Raw genomic sequence first — 21948 nt, forward strand, 5'->3', positions numbered from 1 at the left:
CTTCCTTCCTAAGGGGGAGATGAAGGGCTAGTTTGTGAGAAGGCTGATGGGGCTGCGGGAGTGGTGCAGAGGGTGACCAATCTGCCCTGTTTGTCCAGAATTGGGACACGGGACTTGCGGTGGTAATACTGGGAAAGTCCTGAACAAACTGGGACGAGTTGGTCACCTAGCAGTGTGCCTTTGGGGTTTGAGATTGGTCTGTGTTGAGAATCGGAGCTCAGATGGTGTGTTGAGCTAGAGGATAATTTGGATGCGGGTACAGGGCCAGTCAATGGCCAAGGTCAGGGCTCTTGACTTGGCAGAGTTAAGACTGTGTCAGAGGTTACAGGGGGCAGGGGTCTGGGGTTTGGGACCGACAGAGCAAGCTTGAATGCACAGCGAGCCTGGCGGTAGCGGTCATCTTGTTTGTTAGTTTGGGGGAGGGGAGGGGAGGGCAGGTGCTGGGCTTTGGCACCTCCCAGCCGCTCACCTGGCTGAGGCATCGTCCACTTTTTGCACTCAAACAGGCTGCTGGGCGCCGACAGCTCTCCAACACCAGCCCAGTTTACTGCCCGGGCACGGAACCCATAGAAGTGGCCTTCATGAAGGTCACTGACCTTGAAGAGCAAAAACACAGACCATGAAGGCGGAGGCTGGGGAGGCAGGGGACAAGGTTCACAGCAGGAGGTCTATAGGAGCTTCAGATAAGATTGGTCTGCACTTGACAATCAGCTGGATTATCGAGGCACCAAACCTGAGGCCCCTCTCAGCCTCGGGACCTCCAACCCTGACCCCTGCTCTCCACCCACACAAATCAGGACAGCAGGCCAGTGGCCGCACTCCAGCCTCACCTTGCAGATCTGGGTGGGGATGGGCTGCTGGTTGACCGAGCGCCAGTTCAGCTCCTCCGAGTCGTGTTGGTCCAGGAAGTAGCCCAGGATCTTGCCCCCTCCACGCCGCTTGGGGGGTTTCCACCCGATGACCATATCATTTTCCCCACAGTTCAGGAGGGCGAAGTCATATGGGGCAGATGGTATAGCTACGGGGAGGCAAGGGGTGAGGGCCACTGCTCCCGAGGGGCGGCCGGACTGGGCAGTGGGGCCTGAGGGAGGCAGCGAGCCTCCCCCAGTGGGTGCCCACCCTGCTCTGGGGCACGGACTTAGCCAGTAGCGTCCACTGGTAATGCTGACTCAGCTACGTGCAGGGCACCTGGGCCTCCGAGCTGGTCAGACTTCACCCCATGGCCTCAGGCCGTTGCTACTTCCTCCCCAAAGGAAGGGGTGGTCGGGGTCAGCACCAGATCCCCTGAGAAGGCTTCTGCCTCATGGTCTCTGGAGTTGGACCCTCCAAGAGGTGGTTGATAGGCCCCCTGCTCTCTGCTCAGCCCAGGTCTGTCCCAAGAGGTTTGCAGGCTGCACCTGCCCCTTGGACTTACCCAGAGCCTGCTTGACCTTGATGGGTTCGGTGGCGGCTGAGCTCTCCCCAACTCCAGCCTCGCTGACTGACCTGATACAAAACTCATACTCCTGCCCTGTCCTCAGCCCGGGAACCGTGAACCTGGGAGAGAAATGTACAGCCTTCAGGAAAGGCCAAACCAACAGCATGGAGACATTCCTGAACTTTCTAGAACAACCTTGTGGCGATAAGTGGCCACCAGCGTGGTAGGATTTGAGGCCTCAGTTCTTGCCTAAAGACCTTGCCCCTGCCCCCAAAGTGATGCCTGCCCCCCGGAGGATGAGATCCTTAAGGTTTTAAAGGATGTAGCTTCCAGAGCCTATCATTAAGATGCAAATACGCTGGGAAAGTTACCAGTTGAAGGCCCAGGTAGCCAACCCCTAAACTGAGCAACCTCGTACATCTCTAGGACTTTGGGCCTCGTCCTGGAAACACAACAGATGGCTCTTCTTATCTGTACGGATGCTGTGACTAAAGCACAGAGTCCTTTTAAAGACCTCTGAATTATCAGCCAGAGACATACAAGGACACTCTGGCTTAGAGAAAAATGTCCTCCCGTCCTGTCTCTTCTTGATAAGACCCAAATTGTGAACCTCTTTTTTTCCCTTTTCACTTATCAACATTTTCCTGTAGCAAATCTCGTTCTACAGGGAGCTTCCCTTGGCCAGTTGACCCCGAGGAGTTGAATGTTGGAATGTCAGAGGGGCCTTTACGGATCAGACCATCCAGTTTCTTCATTTTACAGGTAGCGAAGGGCTCCCCCAGAAGGAATGGGGTGAGCCAAGAGCACACAGCCAGTTAGGAACACAACCTGGACCGAGCCCGGGTCTCCTGAATCCCAGCGCAGCGCCTGCCCGTTCATTGAGGTCTTTTTTGAGCATCTCCTGTGAGCCAGGCTCGAAGGAGCCCGTGGAACGGTGGTGGACCAGACCCTGCCTCCCAGCTGAGCTCCCTTCACACCATCACCCCAGGCAGCACTCCTGGGCAGCAGTGTTTAGCCTCTTTCCAGCCCTGACACATGTAACCGATGACATGCACACATGTGATGAGGTCTCTGGATGTACCAGAGGACCACGCCATGCCCCATGTGTGACACATTCTTCCGACATGCCACTTTCATCACATGACTCTCCCTCAGCCCCTGTCCTCCCCTCCAGGGACGCACATCTGAATGCAAGTCAGGGGAGAGATGTCATCCTAGGGATAACCTGGACTCCGAGCTCATTGGTCCAAAACCCGATTATTCTCCAGCTGGAGAACTTTAGCAGTGACAAAGCATGAGTGACCGTGAGGCACCGCGTGCCAGAGGGGCATCAGGTCCTGTCCCCTTTTCTGGGTGAGATAATCTTGGGGCTCGCAGCCCAGGGTGAGGGGAGCCCACAGGTGTGCTCAGGGCCCAGCCGGTCGTCTGATGGAAAGGGAAGGGGGTGGGTGTCACCACCTGAGCCCCTGACCCCACAGATCCTCAAAACGGAGAGAAGTCATGAGTCCAGAAGCCTCGAGGCTTCTGCCTGCAAGGACCTGGGCCACCGCGTGAGGAGGGCGACTCAGAGGGGAGTGAGAGTGGGATAGGCAAGAGCACCGGAGTCTGAGCCGATTGGAGAGGGCGAGTCTCCGTGCAGGGCTGCCCGGCGAGGGAGGGGCGGGAGGGGCGGGTGTGGAGCCTGAACCCCAGCCGCCCTGGCTGCACTCTCCGCCTCTCTGTCTCTAAGCTCCTGGAAGGACAAGACCTAGCCAGTCACCACTACCTGCAAACAGCACGCTGCTGGTGAGTGCTTGCGGAAAAAGAGGCTGTCTGGGTCAAGTCCACTTACTAGCTAAGTGAGCTTTGGCAAACTCCACTTAAACTGCTCTGTGCCTCGGTTTCTTCATCTGTACAATGATAATAGAAATAATAGTCCTAAGTTCATAGGATTGCAGCCAGAACTAAATGACCTAATATATGAAAAGAACTTAGAACAGTGCCCAACGCCCAACTGTACCGTGAATGGCAGGCTTCATTATTATTACGGCCCTGCCCTAGTGCAGGAAGGGGGTGGGGGCAGACTCACCTGTTGCCCTGGATGGGTTTGTTGTTAACTGTTTTCCACTCGGATGATCCTGCCTCCCGGGAGTAGATGTAATAACCCAGGAGCTCTGGGCTGTCTTTCACAGGATCCCAGTTCAGGGAGACAGAGGTCTGTGTGTCTCGGAAAGCTTGAACTTGAGTTGGAGGAGGGAGAGTGGCTGAAAATCAGAAGTGTGGACTGAGTGAAGATGCTGAGTTACACGGCTGGGGAGGGGGAGGTGTGTGGGAGAGGCGGGGAGGTGCGCACATGGCAATCACGGGGTGGGGGTGGGGCACGTGCGTTCCAGACATGCCCTGGGGCTTTGGGCAGCTCTTTCCTAGTCCCAGAGGTGTGCTCCAGACTCTTGTATTCTGAAAGTCTTCTCTCATCTTACCTCCAAACATCTCCGCTTCCTCACTAAAATCCCCATTCATTAATCCTTACTATCGCTCTCTCTCTCTCTTAGAAGTCACCAGATCTGACAATTTTCCTCAGCCTTATCTTTGATCTCTAGGAAACTTCATTTTATTTCCCTTGAAACTTTAACTTTCATGGCTCCCTGAGACTATGCTCCTTGAGGTAGGGTTTGCCATGATGTGTTAAATGGACAGATCTGGATGGATGGATGGAAGAATGGATGGATGGATGGATGGATGGATGGATGGATGGATGGATGGAAGAATGGATGGATGGATGGATGGATGGATGGATGGATGGATGGATGGGTGGGTGGATGGATCAATAGACTAATGGATGGATAGGTCGATGAATAGATGGATAGATGGATGAAAGGATGGATGGATGGATGGCAGATACAGGACCTGCCTAGTTCTCTTTTTACTTCTCAAACTCCTTACACATCCTTTTGTGGCTCCCCCTCTTTCTTTTGTCCCCAAATGTGGGACTCCTCCAAGTGTCTGTTCCTTGACTTGCTCCATTTTTCTCCTCTTTTCTCATCTCAAGTGTCCACCTATTCCCATGTCTTCAACCCTCACCTCTCTGCAGGTGACTCCCCAGGCTTTACCTCCAGGCCTGCTCTCTCTCCTGAATTCTAGAGCCTCATCTTCCATTTTTCCCTGGACACCTCTCCTTGTGTTCTGGTGGTGCCTCAAAGTCAACAGGCAAAGGCTGAACTCAGCATCCATCCAACATAAATCCAGTAACTACTGAGTACCTACTCTGAGTCAGGCTCTGCATTTGGCCCAGGGGAAGTACTGAGAAACAGACTTGGGGTCCTGGGCTCAGGAAGGTCCTGTCAGCAACTTCAGCCTCTCAGCTTGAAGACAGTGTGACAGTGGATGAAGGCTGGGTGGCGGGAGAGGGTAGAAGGAGGGCACTCAGAGGCCCCACGTGTCCAAGAGACCTGATTCTACCCGTAGGCAAGAACTTGAGCTGAGGGTAGCCATGTATGGGGTAGTACTCACCCACTAAAATCATGATTTCAAGACCTGAGGATATGTTTGTGGTATAATGCTAATTTTAAAAGGTAGAATGCAAAGCTCTACATGTGGTTTGATTGGACTTTCAGAAAGATGCATTAGCATGCATGTGTCAAAGGCCAGAGGCCCAAGCACCTAGATGCTCACAGTGGTTACCCTTGGTCAGCAGAATCCTGGGGTGGAGGGAATTCTCTTGCCTCCCTCCCTCCCTCCCTTCTTCTTTCTCTCTCTCGCTTCTTTTGTATTTTCCCATTTTTGTACAATAATTTCACTTTCATAATACAAGTAAATGCCTTTTCTTTTTTCCTCTCCTCCCCTCCTCTCTCTTCTTTCCTTCTCCGAACTGTACCAGAACCTTGCCCTAAGGCTGCCTTGTGGTCCAGAGACTGCCCACATCCAATCACAAACCACTCACTGGCCAGGCCCCTGAGTCAAGACTCAATGTTAACCAGACCAGAATTAAAGAAAAACTCCATTTGCCCATCAACCTATTTATACTTACTATGAATATATATATATATATATATATATATATATATATATATATATATATCTTTTTCCTACATTATTGAAACAGTACAAATCTAGGACTTTGAAATCTTCCCCAAACAGGCCTTGCAGCATATCAGGCTCTTCTCGGACGGGCAGTGCTGCAGCTGGGTTCCTTAAAGGACTAGTTGGTGATGGCAGCTGCAGGGAACCTTCTGATCTTATCAGAATCCAGAGGCCTCAGAGGAGAGAGGGAACCCCGGGAAGTCAGGACCAGGATGGAGCTGCCGCTGGGAGACTCGGGAGGGAGCCACAGGTGGGGGCGATAACCAGGCCTTCAGAACAATGGGTTTAGCAGGTGAGGACACCAAGGTTCGCAGCTCGGAAATGACCTGCCCAGGCCCACGCTGTGCTGCAGATGAGAGGGGTCCCACCTGGTGAGGCGGAGCTTGGGGTGGGACCAGGGAGAGGGCCGGAGGCCTGCCCAGGGGCTCACTCCTGGCTGCACAAGGTGGGATCAGGCCCTGGTTGGAGACGTTTAGAACTGAGGGACCACTTGGTCACACTCAGATCCTGTGCTGGACCTGGCTGGATTCTGCAACCTGTGAATTGTTGATCTAGAAAAAATGTCTATACTTTCAAGAGCTTCCTGCCCAGAGAAATGTATCAATAATTCTTGATGGTCTAAAACTTTACAGGCCTGTGATCATGTTGCTTTTCAGCTTCGTGATAGGTAGAAGTGGTCAAGGACAGAGAAATGGGCACGGCTCTGTCCCTGCAGCCATGGGGTCCCGAGCCCTGGACGCTGACAGCCTGGCCTGGCCTGGCCCCATCTCCTGCATCACACAGGTACCTGGCTTCCCCCTCAAGGCGATGGGCTCGCTGGGCTCCGAGGGATCGCTCATGCCGTGCTGGTTTATCGCTCGCACTCTGAAGACATACGACTTCCCTTTCTCCAGATCCAAAAGGGCGAATCTCGGGGATTTCACAGGCGTTTCTGAGTTGATGGCCTCCCAGGTGCCACTACCTATGACCGACTGTGACAAGGGAGAGAAACTTGCCTTTGGTTAAGTGGTTGCCTTCCCACATGTGCTCTCACTAACTTCTATCCTTGGCCCAGGCTGCCCCTCAACACCTGAACTCTGGATCCACCTGCCTCCGTGACGTCTCTACCTGGATGCCCGTCGAGCATCTCACATTCAACAGAACTGACCCTGGAACTTGCCCCCATGCCAGTGCAGCCCACATCGAGTTAGTGGCACCCGTCCTTTCAGCTGCTCAGGCCAGAACCCTGGGAGCCATCCTGGACTCTTTCTCTCATTTCTCATCCCCCGAAGATGCTCTGTCAACAAACCCAGTTGGCTCTACCTTCAGAATTTATCCAGAGTCCAGCCATGGCTTATCAGCCCCATGCTCCCCTCCACAACCCTGATCCAAGCCACCATCGTCTCTCGCCTGAGTTATCTCAATAGCCTCCTAGCTGGTCTGCCTGTTTCTACCTTTAACTCCCTTCAGTCTTTTCTCCAAATGACGGGCAGAGGCATCCTTTTACAACACAAGTCAGATCACATCCGTGTCTGCCCAGAACCCTCCCAGGCCCCGCATCTCCCTCAGAGCAAAGTTCTCCATGGCTTGACTCCTGCCACCTGTCTGGCCACATTCCATGCCCCCCTTTGCCCACTCACCAGGCTCTGTGTCCCCCTGCTGTTCCTTGATGGTGCCGGGCCCAATCTCTGCCTCTGGGCCTTTGCACTTGCTGGTCCCTTTTCTTGGAACGTTCTTCCCCCAGAAATCTCTGGTTTGCCCTTCATTTCCTTTGGGTCTTTACTCAAAACTCACCTTCTCAGGGTGGCCTCCCCAGCACCGCCCCCCCATGTGAAAGGTCAGCAGCCCCTCCCTCAACACTTCAAATCCCCTCCATGCTTTCTGTCTTTCTCCTAAGCTCCTACCATTAGCAAATGTGCCAAATACTTTTCGGATTCATCTTCTTTGTCATCCATCCCCCACTCCCTACTCCAATCTCAGCTCTGGAGACAGGAGTTTGTCTGTTTTATCCACCACCGAGAACAGTACTGATGCGTGAGAGGTGCTCAGTCTATGTTTGTGGGATGAATACATGAGTAAATGGATGAATTCTCACAATAACTCTGCAAAGTAAGGGTTAATTTCCCCACCAATGAAGAAATTCAGGTTCAGGAAGTTTTGGTAACTTGGCCAAAAGTCACGCGTCTAATAGCTGGCATATTTGGTATTTAAGCTCAGGTGTGGGTACCCCCCAAACCTGCTACTCTACACAGCATCGGGGCCCCAAAGGCAGCCATAAATCCTGTGTCTCTGGGTAGATAGAGGGTGAAGAGCCGAGGGTGATGCAGGTTAATAAGGTACCCAGAGGCCACTTCTGCTGAGTCTGGGTGTGAGAGTTAAAACCTAGAAGCCCTGGGGGGACCCACCGACCCTGCCCTCTCTATGCTTTTCCCTCCCAAGGCCCACCTGGCTGTCAGTAGCCTAGAACCCAGGTAGGCTAAGAAATCGCTACAAAAACCAAGGAACATGGCTGAGCACCACCCACTGTGTGCCAAGTTCTGTTCTAAGCCTTGACGTGCTTCAGTTAATTTGATTCTCACATCAACCCTATAAGATGTACAATTATTATGTCTATTTTATGGAAGAAAAAACTGAGGCACAGAGAGATTAAATTTCTTGCCCAAGGTCACACAGCTAGTAAGTAGCAGAGACGAGATTAGAACCCAGGCAGTCTGACGCCAAGGTCTCAACCATTATACTTTATAGCCTCACAAAACAAATCCTCCATTATCCATAGCTTTCCCATGTCAGAGAAATAGGATCACCTGTGAATGTGCAGAGAGGCCCATCTGGACAACGAGAGCCAGAGACTCTTCCCTGGAACATTTTTATTCCTTGATTCACTAAACCTGTACTGCCCACCTGCCATGTGCCAGGCACCGTGCTGGACCCAGCGAGTAATGAGAAGGTAAACCTGGTGTCTTCCTTTAGGGGGATCAGAGGCAAAAGCATCTCCTTGGGAAGGGTTTACAGTCCCAGGGCTGCGGGCCCTGGCTATGTACTACTTTTATTTCGTCCTCACAGGGTAGGGTCTCCATTCTGTGCTGGAGGAAACTGAGGCTCAGAGAACTTAGCACAGTAGCTCACACAGCGGAAGTCAGGATTGGAATGGATCTTAACACCATGCTGTTTTTTACTCTGCCACGATGCCTCCCCTCCACTGTGAAATCCAGTTCACATGAGCTGCCCCCCTCCCCAGTCTCCCGCCCCTACTCTGCCCCCAGGGAGAACTGCCTCCTGGTGCTACCTGCCTCCACCCCCCATGCCCTGTATGTGCTGTCTGTCAATGACCCTGGCAGGTGGGCACCATCCTGACTTCCCTCCCACCCTGGCCCTGGCCAGGGTTAGGTGTTCGACCCAATGTGTGACCAGATGCCAGACAGACTTGGGTTGGGGGTGTACGCAGGAAATGGTGGATCTTACTGTTGTTACTGTCTGTGTCTCTTAATTTTGTGTATTTCCGTGAACAGCTTCCGGAACTGCCATCAGTAACTGGCCTCTCGGGGCTGGAGGTAACCTCGAAAGGTCATTTAATCCACCCCCTTGCCTCTGTGCAGGGCTATGCTCAAGCCTTCCAGGCAGGAAATTCTCTTCTCTTCAGGCCTCCCCAGGAGGCAATGCCGGGGTCTCCCAGCGCCTCCCTGAACACACCCCCACATCCTGGTAACACAGCGTGTCTATTTCTCAGGCCGGCCTGGGGCTGGGGCCCTTGGGGTCTCCGTACCTTCTCCAGGAAGTACGTCAGTGGGGCTTTGCCCCGGGGTCTTGGCTCCTCCCAGCCCAGAACCACATAGGCCTCGCGGATCTCGCTGGCGTGGACATTGGTCGGGGGCGAGGGGATGGTCACGAAGTCTGGAAGCAGAGCCATCCAGGGGTGGAGATGTGTGGGCCGTCAGAGACCCCGAATCTCAGCCCCTCACTTCACTGAGGAGGGAACTGGGGCCCAGAGAGGGGCAGGAACTTGCTCCAGTCACCCAGCAAGGCCAGGCAGAGCCAGGGCCAGAACCCAGGTCTCCCCACGTCCTGCCGGGACTTTCCCCGACGTCTACTTCCTCCGCGAGGGGCGCAGTCGCCCACCAGAGAGCCTGGCCCCTCAGCCTGGATCCTACCCGCGCTCGCCTCCCCACACCCTGCACACGACAGCTTCTGCCTCTGGGTTCAGTTTGTGGCCCAGAGTTTCCAGAACTGCAAAGGGGGCTAGAGTCTTGAGGCAAAGTGTCAGGAGGTTCACACGTACCTTCAGAATCATCTGTGCTGACCGTGATCGTTTTTCCCATGTCAAAGGGGATCTCTAGTGGGGAGAAGGGAACATGTTAGGGGAGAACTAAGGGGTGCAGGGTGTGTGTGGTGGGCGGGGTCAGCAGGCGACAGGGAAGGGCCTGCCCCACTCTGGGTGCTGATTCCTCCCCGGCTCCTGGTCCTGGCCTTCCGGCCCCTCACTGTGGGCACTCAAGCAGGTCCATCTGGGCCCCAGCGATCTCAGGAGTCCAAAGTGTAGCACCGCTGCTCTTGGACCCCAAAGATGCTCTGTCCTCTTGGGACAAAGAGGGACAGAGAGAAGTGATGGGGTCAGATCCCTAGGGCACGGCAAACCCAGATCAGGCTGGCTCCTCAGGGCTGAGAGGGCTGAGTCCCCCCCACCGTCCAGGCTGGGGGCTTCTGAGGCAGGACAGTCTTCCTCCTTCAGATTAAGGGCATCTGAAGAGGGTGCTGTGGTTTTACCCCAGAGTAGTATCTTGTGTGGACAGGCTTGTGTTTCTTACATCAGACGAGCTGTACGTTCCCCCTCCAGCTAGGGGCTGCTAAGGACAGCACTGTGTCTCCCCTCCTGGATCAGGGCTTGGCATGGGCGCTGTGCGCCTGTCTGCTGCCTGAGGCAGTCCTGAGTATGCCCTGACTGATGCTCTGGAATGTCCCTGCAGGGCCTCTGTGCCCACCTGTCTTCCTCCGGGCTTCCTCAGGGTCGCCCATGGCAACCGGTTCTGAAGCCTTGGAGGGGATGCTGCCGCCCGCTCTGCTGATGGCTCTCACCCGGAACCGATAGCTCTGGCCTTCGGCGAGGCCTTGGATTGGGCACCGACAGGTCCCGCCGGGGGTCTGGTGGCAGAGCACCCATTGTTCGGACTCGCCCTGGCACCTGTGGGAGAGAGGCCCCGGCTGCAGCCCCTGCCCACGACTCACACCTCCCCAGTTTGAGCCTCTTCCAGGTCCCTTCCCCCGCCCTGGGCTGCCGGCCCAGCTCATCTCTCTCCATTTAAAAGCCTGGCTCCAACCTCGGGCCCTAGGAGGCCTTCTCACCATCCTCCGCCAAGCACGGTGCTAATCAAAATAGCTAGTGCCTTTCATGGAGCTTTCCTGCGTGCCTGGAGCTGTGCTGTGTCCCTCCACACCCGTTATCTCGTTTAATCCTGACGGTCCTCACGGTTAGGTGTGATTACCTTCACTCTACCAACAGGATCCGCGTTTAGAGAGTGAGATGACTTGCCCAAGGTCACATGGCTTGTGAGTGGGCGAGTTAGCCTTTCCCCCGAGGGCTGTCCACTCCCTGTCGGAGTGCATTCCAGAGTGACCCTCAGAGTCTGGGGTCTCTGCGCCCCCCTGGGTGCCACTGTCCTCAGTACTGGCTGGATGGGGCCACGTACCTCAGTTTCCTCATCTGTAGAATGGGGCACTAGAGAGTCCCCCTCCCCCTTAGATAGGGATTGTTGTAAGGATCCGAGTGGCTGGATTAGGTTACCTCCAGCTAGGGCCTCGGAGCCGGCGGCAGGTGAAGGAGGTGGGATGTTCTGGGCCTTCCCTTTCCTGGTGTGCCCCCTCCCTCCCGCGTCAGTGCTACTCCGACTCGTCACTCAGGGAGGACAGCCTCCACATGTGCTCAGGTTTCAAGCACTGATGTTTGCCCCTCCCAGTGTCAGCTCCTGCTGTAAAGGGTCTAGAGGGCAGCGGCTGACTCCAGGGGCAGACACTCTTCTACTGCCCCTAAATAACACATCTACCTCCTGCCCTATTCCAAGGACAGGCATGGGGGTCCCTCTTTCCTGTAGCCCCCACTCTTATCCTCACAGAGCCATCTACCCCCATGAGATCTGCCACTGAAGAGACCGACTCACAGCTCAATGGAGTAGCTGGTGATGGCGTTGCCACGGGTGTCGCTGGGCGGGGTCCACGTTAGGGTGAGGCAGTCTCTGTTCACGTTCAGGCATTGAACATTCAGGGGGGAGCCTGGAGCCCCTGGCTTCTCGGCTGCAGCATCTGAAGCCCGGGGTGGGCGGGGGTGGGAAGAGAGTGGGGGAGGAGGCTCTTCCAGTCAATGCCCACTTGGCGACAGACCCCCTCCCATTCTCACCCCTCGTCCTCTTCTCATTAACCACCCCCCAGGGGCTCAGTTTGATCTTGAGGAGCACGACCTGAATAACAGCCTCTTCCTTTCAAACAACAGCATCTGGGGGTAGGGGGTAGGAGTACCGTTTATTAGGGGTCCATTCTATGCCACACACCTGAACGATTGGCATAATTAATCTCTGAGTCCTGGCGCAACCCCCCATCTTGCAGGTGGGAAAACTGAGTCCCATAGAGGACAAGTGAATTACCCCAAATCACCCAGCTAGTGAAGTGGCAAAGCCAGGAGACAGAAATCAACCAGGACTAGAATGATCCCAGCCCACGATCAGCCCTCCCTCTCCAGCTGTCTCTGCGTCTGAGACTCTCAGGCTGTGTCCCTTTGGAGGGTCATGGGATGCACAGGGATTCTTAAAGAGACTCTACCCCAGCACCTCCAATATATAGCATGGAAACCGAGGCCTCAAGGAGCAGGGACTCGCCCAAATGTCCCGCAGCAAATCAGTCAAGGCAGAGCCCCGGTCCGTCACCGCCCCCCTCACCTCTCACAAACACATAGGCCCTCTGCTCCTGGAGCCCAGAGGGCGAGGGCACCTGGACCGTGTAGAGACCCTCGTCCTCCTTGTAGGCGCAGGACACCTTCAGGGATGCCTGGCGGTCTGCGTAGAGCATCTGCCGGCGGCTGGAGGACTTCAGCAGCCTCCCTGCAGGGGGAGGGGTCCAGGGTGAGCTCGTAGGGGATCTGGGCCTCACCTGGGAACCCACAGATGCTCTGGGGGTCTAGGCAGAGGTGAACTTGGCCTGGCTAGAGCCTGAGGCTCTGCTGGGGAGCTGGGGAGGGGGTGGTGACCACTAGAACTCTACCAAGGTGGCCTCTGAACTTTCCTCTGCAGAAGGTTTGAGGCGGGGGAGGGGGGGGGGCGGTGGCAGGGCCGGGCCCAGGGAAGGGGCTGGGGCTTCAGTGAGGTAATGAGGGTTCAGGGAAGTGGTCGGCGGCTCGGTGAGCGGCTCGGTAAGGAGTTGGAGGTCCTGTGAAGAAGTGGGAACAAGAGAGATGGGGCCCTGTGTGACGGTCAGGGGCTCTTTGGGATGCTGGGGGCTTGAGAAAGGAGATGGGGCTCGGTGGGGAGGGATTGTGAGCTTAATGGAGGGAGGGGGGCCTGTTGAGGGGGGTGGGGACTCAGGAAAGGGGTAGGGGACTTACTGAAAGAGTTGGGGTGTCAGTGAGGCGGGTGGGGACTGGGCAGGCGGGACCTTAGTGAGGGCAAGGGGAAGGGGCTCTGGGGCTCTAGGCCTCGCCCTGAGGTCCTGCTGTTGGACCATCCTGCTCCTTGTGCCACGTGAAGGCCCCTCCCTCCTGTCAGCACCTCTGTTCCGGAAGACCTACAGGTCTGGGAAACCTCTCGGCCTGTTATCGCAGCTGTTTCTCAGGGCTCGTGGTTTTCCCACTCCTCCGCCCCAGCCCCCAGCAGGGGCAGCTTCCCTAGGCTCAAGCTCTGCGGGGTCAGGGGGCTGTGCTCCTGGCCCTTTGGCTGCAGGCCTGGTCACGAATGGGGCAGGAGGTCCAGCTGTTCCTCTCCTCCCTGGCTGACCGGCCTTCCCCAGCCCTGGCCCATGACCCGCACCCACTCCCCCCCACCAGCATCTTCCAGCTCACGAGTAGCAGTTATGTACCTGCACCTACAACCCTGACTCTGAGAAGCCCAAGGCAATTGTCACAACCTGCCCTGACCCTCCTCAGGCTGACCTGCTCCTGGCCTTGGCCTCTGTTCTTGTTGCTTCAAATGTCATCACCTACCCCTAGGGTGCTGATGTCGAGCCCATACATGTAAAGGGCTGGGCTGGTGCCTGGCCAACCACAGGCTCTCAACGGGCAGTGTGCAATTGTGTTCTGGCTTCCTGCTCCCTCCCGGATGGAGAGCCCCTTGAGCTCATGCATGTCTGTTCCTAACCCTGCCCTGGCACCCAGCACAGGGCCTGGCACCACGGGTGCTCGGTGACACTTTGCAGGGTGACTTGATCTGAACCCACCTGGCTGTGCTCTGCTTCCCTCTACCTCATTGGCACCCATCGCCCAGCTTGTACCAGTTAGGGGGCGGGCATAGCTGAGTTCCTCTCTCCACCGGGGGCCCCAGAGGTGGGGATGCAGCCAGGGCTCTAGTCCCTCTCTGGCTTCCACCTCTGCCTCTGAAGGTTAGGGGCCAGGACTAGGGGTCCTCACCATCTCGGAACCACTGGATGTTCTGCTGGGCATCTAACACATCTTCTGAAAATAGGCAGGACAGGGAGAAGGATTCCTTCTCACGGGCGAAGACTGGTTTCAGCATCGACGTGAATTCCACATTGGGGCCAAACATCAGTCCTGGGCGGGAACAGAAATTTAGGGCAGAAGTCTTCTGAGGCTGCCAGCCTAGCCTGGGGCTTAGATGGGAGTGAGGACCCTTCTGGGGTGTCCCCACTCCTCTGGGTCAGGATTCACAGTTTTGCAGGTGGTGTTAACAAGAAGAGGGGGCCTGATCCTGGGGGCCAGTGTTGGGGAAGAGATTTCTCTAGGTGGGACCAGATGAGCTGAAACGGCAAATACTGGTTTGTCTTTTTGGATTTGCCTTTCTCATTCAGTTTTGGCCACTGAGAGTGCAGCAGCTGGAGGCAGCTCTGGGGTGCCTAGGGACCCCAGAAACCAGTCTACAAGTATTAACAGTTTATAGGCAAACCACCCGTGGACATCCCTTTGTGGGCAGTGGATGGCTATATTCTAAAGGGGGCTGTTGGGGGCCCTGAAGAGGAGCCCCAGACACCCTCCTCCCTGAAGGCCCATCCCTCCCCCAGGCTCCTTACTTTTAAAGATCTCCGAATCGAAGCCAGCATCCTTCCCCAGGTAAGCTGAAAACCCAGAGCAAATGGAGTTGGAGAAGGCTCAGAGCCCACGTTCCTACTGGATTTTGGAGGCATGGCCTTTGGGCGTGGGTTTGAATCCTGATCTGGCAGTGGATCCCGCTTCGGCTTGGGGAAAGTTTCCTAGCCTTTCTGTGCCTCAGTTCCTTCCTGATTCCTCCCTGATGGTGGTGGTGGTGGGGTTCTGAATACATGAGTTCACATGAACAAAGCCCTCAGCAGGAGCCTGGCATACAGTCGGTGCTCAATAAATGGTGGTTTCCTTCCTTTACCCAAATCCTCCGGCAGAATCACAGTCCTACAGGTGGAGCCTGGTCAGACTGGGATTTCTGGTGGGTCCAGGGCAGCGCTAAGAGAGCCTCCTGGAGGCTTCAGGGTGAAGTCCAAGGTGGTGTGGACACGGACCACCAGGGGATAGCAAGAACAGTTTTTATTCACATAGCGTGTACCACGTGCCACTTATTAACTCGTTTAATCCACAGAAGCCTTGTCTGTTGTTGTCATTATTATCCTCTCATACAAATGAGGAAACTGAGGCATAATCACCTAGCGAGCACCCCAGCAGCCTGAAGCCAGGACATGACACTGGTCCCTGGGATGGCCTTGATGGAGGAGGGATGGGGATGTGGATGGAAGGATGGGGAGGATGGGCGGACAGAGGAAGGCAGGGCCCAAGGTCCCGATGCCTGACCTTGCAATTGACTCTGGGCACTGCCTATAGGGACGGCTCAGATTCCACCCACAGAGCCTGGCCTGGCAGCAGGGACAGCTGCCTCCCAAGAGCTATTTGGGGAACAGGGCAGAGGGGTGGAGAGGCTGTGAAGGACAGTTGAACAAGGTCCGATGAGAGGCTGGGAGGTGGGAACTAGACTCCGGCCTGTCTGCTGCCCTGTGTGTGTGTGTGTGTGTGTGTGTGTGTGTGTGTGTGTGTGCACGAACCCACACACGTGCAGCTTCTCTCTCGGAGCCCTGAGGGCAAGGCCTTGGGCTCAGAGGTGTGGCCTCCTGGGCTGGGCTTGGCCCTGGCCTTGGGGTCGGGGGAGGGAGGGTTAGCCTTCCCCCAAGAGCCTGATCCAGCCACGTTTTACCTAAACCATCTCATTTAATCCACAGGAGTATCTGAGGGAGGCAGTCGGATTCCCCCTTTGCAGGTGGGGAGGTCAGGTAGGTGAGATGGCATCCAGGCTCACACGGCCAGTCAGCGCCAGAGGCAGCATGTGGACTGGGGTCTGGCAGATTCCTGAGCGTCTCCTCTGCTTCATGCTGTGACTAACCTCCAGGAGGCACCTGAGCCAACTGGGGAACATGCACCAGAAGCCAAAAGGGGCTGTGGGGGTCAGGAGGGGAGTTGGTAGGACTCGGCCTTTGCCCCTGAGGACCGCTGGTAGCCAGGCCGCCGTCCCAGGGGCCCTGAGCTGGATCTGGACCTAAGCCCAGCTCGCTGGGATGAGCATGGTCTTTGGGCACAGGCAGGCGGTGTCCCCTTGAACAGGGATGTAGGTTGTACAGTCTGAGGGCGGAGACTCTCACTTGCTCTGAAGGCCCCGGGGAGCGGGAATCCCGGGGGCTGCCCTGGTCACCTGATCCCAGACCAAATACCCCTGGGCTGGGGGTCCCTCCCCGAGTCTGACGCAGACTCATGTCCTCATCTGCTCATGTGGGGCTTGCTGTGGGCTTTCTGGCCTGTTGGTGACGGCAGGACTCACTGCGGACAAGGACTTTGGCGAAGGAGGAGGCCTGGCCGTAGGCGTTCTTGACCATCACTGTGTAGGTGGCTGCGTCCTCAATGGTGCATCTGGAAAAGAGGGAGGGAGATGTTCCCCCCGAGACGGCTGGGCTCCACGGGAAACTCAAGTCCCCGTGCAGGTGGGGTGTGGGGGGAAGGCAGGGGTTAACAGGAAGGCCTGGGGGAGGACTTTAGGCTCTAGGTCAGGGCCTGCCTCTGAGAAGCTGGGGGCCTTTGGGCTGCCACTGTCCCTCTCCACGCCTCCAAGTCCTCCGCTGAAAATCTCGGGATGTAACACCAGCCTAAACCACCTCGGGTGAAAGTGCTTTGAAAATATGATTGTTATCAGAACACTTAAGCTAAGTGACTTGTCCAGAGTCCCAGAGCAACTGGAACTCAACCCAGCTTTGAGGTGACGAGCCCTCTCCCAGGCACGGCCTCTGGCCCTATCAACACCTCCAGAGCAGAACCCTGGAGCAGTAGTTGCCCCAGGTACACTGTCAGTCTGCGCCAGAACTGGGCCGGATGCCCAGGGGTTCTCAACCGCAGGCCTGGGTCTCACCACCAGCCAGGACTGCCTTGTCTTGTTCCCAGTGGAGGCTTGGGCCAGCTCCATCCCAGGGGCACCATGGTGGCAAAGAGGGTAGATGGTAGGACACAAGTCACACATCCAGCCCCATCAGCAAGCAGAGAGGCCCCTTGGTGCCCCCTCACCTCCCCTGGCTGCTCGGGGCAGGAATACCTCTCGTTTCAAGGGCCGGTTCCATGTGTCCCTCCAGGCTGCCCAGCCCCGCATGCTCTCCCCGACTGTGCAGCCCACAGGGCACCTCCCTTTGTAGCCTTGGATGGTCAGGTATTTATGTCCATGTAGCCTCACTTTGTTTCTCGAGGGTCCTGTTCACATTTGTGTCTCTGAAGCCCGAGTTGGTTGAGGTGGAGGGTTTGGTGTATTGGAAAGAACCCAGATGGAGAGAACTGACTCAGCCCTGTACAAGCTGCGCAAGACACTTAATCTTTCAGAGCCTCAGTTTTCTAATCCGTAACACGGACAGAACAATGCTCCCCTGCGTTGTTGAGAATGGTGGTGGGCATTATCAACCATATGTGTAAAGCAGCAAGCACAGGCCTTAGCACCCGGAGGAATTCAGCACCTGGCAGCTCATACGAATAATGCACACTTCGGGGCAGACTGTACTCATATTCTCCCTCCATACATCCTGCCTCTTCTTCTAAAACCATGCTTAAGACTCACCACCTCCTGAAAGACCTACCTAATTCTCTCCTTCCAGCTGCTTCCCCTTGCACGTGTGTGTGTGTGTGTGTGTGTGTGTGTGTATACATGTGTTTTCTCTCCTCCAGCAAGGAGCTCTCCCCGCATGCCTAGCTCAGCATTCATTCAGTCCTTGCTGCTAGCCTCTGAGTCCAAAATTCTCACCGCATATTCCAAGGCTTTAGAATCACATGGGGGTGTCTGTTAAATACAAATGCCTGGGCCCCACTTCAGACCAATTTAACCTGACTCTCTGGGGGCAAAAGGAGGGTACATCCCACAAGTCAGTATTTTAACAAGCACCCCAGATACTTCTGAAGATGAGGCTGACTTGGTTCATAGCTCCGAGGAAGGGTTTGGACTCATTGCTCTGGCCGTGGTAGTGCTAGGACTGGGGGCCGTGGGTCTCTAGGGCTCATGGTCTTACCTCCTAATCTCCAGTGTCAGCAGCCCATAGTTATTGGTGATTCGGTACTTTCCGGCAGGGAAGAGGCGGAGATCAATTCGCATGTCATTTTTGTACCTGTAGAGACACAGTGGTCTGTGGAAGGCAGTGTGATTCTGTGTGGGAAGGATCCCGAGCCTCTCAGACCTGGATTCCAACCTCGGCTTTGTGCTGCTTACCTGTGTGACCCAGGGCAGCACTTTCACTGCTCTGAACCTCAGTTTTCCTCATCTGTGAAATGGGAATAATAATTGCACTGACCTTGTAGGGTTGTTGTGATGATTAAATGGGATAAGATACGTAAAGCTTGAAGGCTGTACATATCACTGGTCCCCAACCTTTTCGGCACCAGGGACCGGTTTCGTGGAAGACAATTTTTCCACAGACAGGGATGGGTGGGGAGGGGGATGGTTCAGGGGTTGGGAACCCCTGCTGTAGATGCTCAAGGGTTCATTCTCTTCTGGAGGGTGAGAAGAGGGAACTGTAATTAGGGGTATCTGCCCCTCCCCCTACCAGTGGTATCCCCCAAGGACCAGGCCCCAGCTTTTCCTTCCTCTCTGAAGGGGGTACCAAGGAAAGTTCCCCATCCCTACCTTCTTGTCAACCCCAAGGACAGCAGTTCTTGATCTCAGTTCTTGTTAAAATCACCAGAGGAAGCTTTAACAGTCTCCATGCTCAGAGTCTGAACGTAAGCCTTTGAGAATTTGCACCAGAAACTGCTCATTGTTCTCCAGTAGCCATTCTCCCTCTTATTCTAAAGTAAATATAACATGTTTCTTAGCCTCTCTTTCTGCTAGGTGTGGCCATGTGACTAAACTAAGTCTTGTCAGCAGAAAGTAAGTACAAGCTTCTGATGACATCCTTTGCCCCTTTTCCCATCATCTTTCCCTCCATTCCGTGGCAAGAATATGGCCATGAGGGCTGCATCTCGAACCAGGAAGGCCTGTGCCCTGAAGCAGTGTGAGGGAACAGGCCTGCGTCCCTGAGGAATCTGTGGGTGGAGTTGCCATAGCAGCCCTACCCTGTCTACATCAGACATTTACATGAAAGAAAAAAAAGATCTATCTTATTTAAGCCTTTAAAAAAATCTCCATGCCCAGTCTGAAGCCCAGATCAATGAAATCACTTACAAGAAATGTAAGTGATTCACTTACAAGAAATGCTTACATTTCACTTACAAGAAATGCTCAATTTGAATGAATGCCACCTGGGCATGGGACCTGGGTATCAGTAATTTTTAAAATTTCCCAGGTGATTCCCGAGCATGGCCCTGCAGATCGCCCTGCCTGGCTGTACCCTGGATACTTCCTTTTGTTTTCTGTGAACTCTGGGGTCTGGTTTTCTCTGCCACAGGCACTGGACAATGAGGTGGCCTTGTGTCTGTCCACAGCCCACTGGGGTATGTTCTGGAGGCCTGAGGAGTCGGGGCTAGCGAGTGAATGTCTGTGAAAGTTAACTTGCTGTGTGACCTTGGGCAAATCAGTCCCCCTCTCTGGGCCTCTGTGTCCATGAGAACTTTGCATGAAAAGTCAGCCCCAGTGGTGGTTGAGGTCAAAGAGGAGGCCTTGGCCAAGAGAGGGCACCCCAACCTCAGTACATCACCTTCCTTGGACAGCCCCCGCCCCGTTTGTCTCCATGGCAACCAAACAGTGCTGTGCCCACGCCCCACTACACAGCCCCCAGGCTGTGACCTCTTCTGAAAGGAGCCAAACTAAGTGTCCTGTGGGGAGGATGGTGCCTAATCTGCATGCCCAATCTTTCCACGTCTCCCAGGTCTGGGGGCCAAGGTCAGCCCCCCCACCCGCCAGCTGTCAGGAACATTCCAGACAACTCAGCCTGGCCAGCTTTCTGCCTTTCCCAGAAAAAGCAGCAGCTGCAGCTCTGGGCACGACCTGGACAGCCAGAGACCTGAGGTCTCATTTTGCCTCTCTCTGGGCTTCAGTCTCCTGCCTGTACGGCAGGCCCTTGAAGGATGAGGCTGAATGGCAGCCAATCATAAAACAGCATTAAGTGAGACAGCTAAGGCGAGGCACCCAGCCTAGAGCCTGGCTCAGAGAGGCCCACATAAAAGAGTGAGATTTTTATTATTTTTCTAGGTTTATTTTTCCCCTACATATTCTGGTGTTTTTTTCCCCCTCCCCCCCTTTATTTTTTTAATTTTTAATTTTTTGGCCATGCGGCTTGTGGGATCTTAGTTCCCCCACCAGGGATCGAACCTATGACCCTGGCAGTGAAAGCGCCGAGTCCTAACCACTGGACCGCCAGGGAATTCCCCATATTTTGGTGTGAGATTTTACTTTTGAAGGCTACTTGGCCTGGGAGAGTGATTCTGACATTAATGAATTGTGGCCAGGGCCCACTTCTGCAGTGTAAACATAGCCAGCCTGGGCCTTGCCTAACTCGCCCTGAAGTTGCTCCTGCATTCAGGAAGTGCTCAATATTGCTGAATGAATGGACTCGCCTGACAAGCCTGGGCAGCCAGGATCTTCCTGCTGACTGGGGGGCTGGGTCTCTACCAGGGCCTGGGCAGAGCTCTGGAGGCCAATCCCAGGATGATGTGTGGCCCTGCCGGAGGTGATTGATGATGGGAAACCAGATCCCAAAGCCAGGAGCCCCAGGGGCCACCTGAGTCCCTCTGGCTGGAGGTGGGCCTGGCCTTGGCCTCTGCCACTTACAAGAAATGCTCAGCTCCTTGTTGTGGCAACCTTGCTGGCAAGGGTGGAAACAAGACTCCCTCCCAGGAGGCTCCCATGCAATGCCTTGGATGTGGGCCTCAGTGCCAGGGCAGGGCAGGGCTTGGCTGCCAGGCCAGGCCAGCTGAGCGGCTGACCCCCACTTAGCCCAGGCTGGCTGTTGGGAGCAGTCCTCCTACCGGACTGCCTTGGTCCCCAAGGAATTTGAATGAATGCCACCTGGCAATGACCAGCCCCAAGGCCACCTCCCTCAGAACACTTTTCTTGATTGCTCTTGGCCTAAGCTCTTTTTCTTTCTCTGACTTCTGAGGCATTATATATGCTTTAAGGAACAAAAAAAAGAAAAACCAACTGTAATGATCACTTTCCTACTCTCTCCTACTCTCCACCCCCACTTCCACCAGGCCCATTCAGGAGGCTCCTGCCTCTGCCCGCCTCTGCCAGCAAGGCTTCGAGTCTGTGGTTCTGTTACGTGTTCATTCCCAGGAAAGGCACCTCCTGCTTTCCCAGCACCTTTCAAGTTCTGAGGGCTTCCACGTTGTCGTGGCATTAAATCCTCACCACGTGCAAGCCAGACAGGAGGTCTTCAACCCATTTTACAGAACAGGAAATGGAGGCAGGACCAGAGAGGTTAAGAGCCATAGTTGAGACCACACACCAAGTTGGCAGAGAGAGAGCGAGGCCTGGGCTCCTTCTCACTGCAGGGCCCCCACCCTCCCTGCCTCCCCCCATCTTCCTGCAGCCCCAGAGATGTCCAGCTCAGAGCAGCTGCCTTCACATGCCACCAGAATCGTATTTTTATAAGCGCTGACTCCCCAGGCAGCCCAGACTTCTAGCCCCAGGCTGGCTGGGAGGCAGCTAAGAATAACCCCTCCTGAGCCTCCCCAGCAGCTGCTGCTCTGTTTGGGGCAGGCAGAGCTCAGGGTCTGTGGGTCTGCAGCTTTTCTAAGGCGGCAGGAACTTCTAGGGGAGGGGCCGGGTCCCGAGAAGGGAGGTGTTGGGTGTAAGGAACTCACACTCAGGGAACCCCCAGAGGCCCAGAGCGTGGGGGCAGGGCAAGGACCCCTTCTCTCCTGCCCCTGGGGG

The 21948-nt window shown here is 55.3% G+C and overlaps 1 protein-coding gene across 4 annotated transcripts in view; it reads right to left on the reverse strand.

Annotated features, from left to right (window-relative positions):
- The window catches only part of MYOM3 (myomesin 3), a 46714-nt gene that overhangs the window by 19988 nt on the left and 4778 nt on the right, over window positions 1-21948 (reverse strand). For 2 of the 4 annotated variants that reach the window (XM_007175128.2, XM_007175127.2), the window contains exons 6-19: window positions 18152-18247; window positions 16435-16523; window positions 14672-14716; window positions 14055-14195; window positions 12376-12537; window positions 11605-11746; window positions 10432-10631; window positions 9732-9785; window positions 9219-9346; window positions 6264-6447; window positions 3486-3660; window positions 1415-1536; window positions 831-1018; window positions 470-596 (exon numbers count right to left, since the gene is read on the reverse strand). In XM_007175128.2, the coding sequence (XP_007175190.2) occupies window positions 470-596; window positions 831-1018; window positions 1415-1536; window positions 3486-3660; window positions 6264-6447; window positions 9219-9346; window positions 9732-9785; window positions 10432-10631; window positions 11605-11746; window positions 12376-12537; window positions 14055-14195; window positions 14672-14716; window positions 16435-16523; window positions 18152-18247 (1853 nt within the window). Of the gene's footprint in view, window positions 1-469; window positions 597-830; window positions 1019-1414; window positions 1537-3485; window positions 3661-6263; window positions 6448-9218; window positions 9347-9731; window positions 9786-10431; window positions 10632-11604; window positions 11747-12375; window positions 12538-14054; window positions 14196-14671; window positions 14717-15816; window positions 16402-16434; window positions 16524-18151; window positions 18248-18762; window positions 18899-21948 lie in introns of those variants that run through there. The other 2 variants (XM_007175129.3, XM_007175130.3) reach the window with 2 other exon arrangements.

The sequence above is a fragment of the Balaenoptera acutorostrata genome, chromosome 1 (genome assembly GCF_949987535.1).
Source record: "Balaenoptera acutorostrata chromosome 1, mBalAcu1.1, whole genome shotgun sequence".
Taxonomy (NCBI): domain Eukaryota; kingdom Metazoa; phylum Chordata; class Mammalia; order Artiodactyla; family Balaenopteridae; genus Balaenoptera; species Balaenoptera acutorostrata.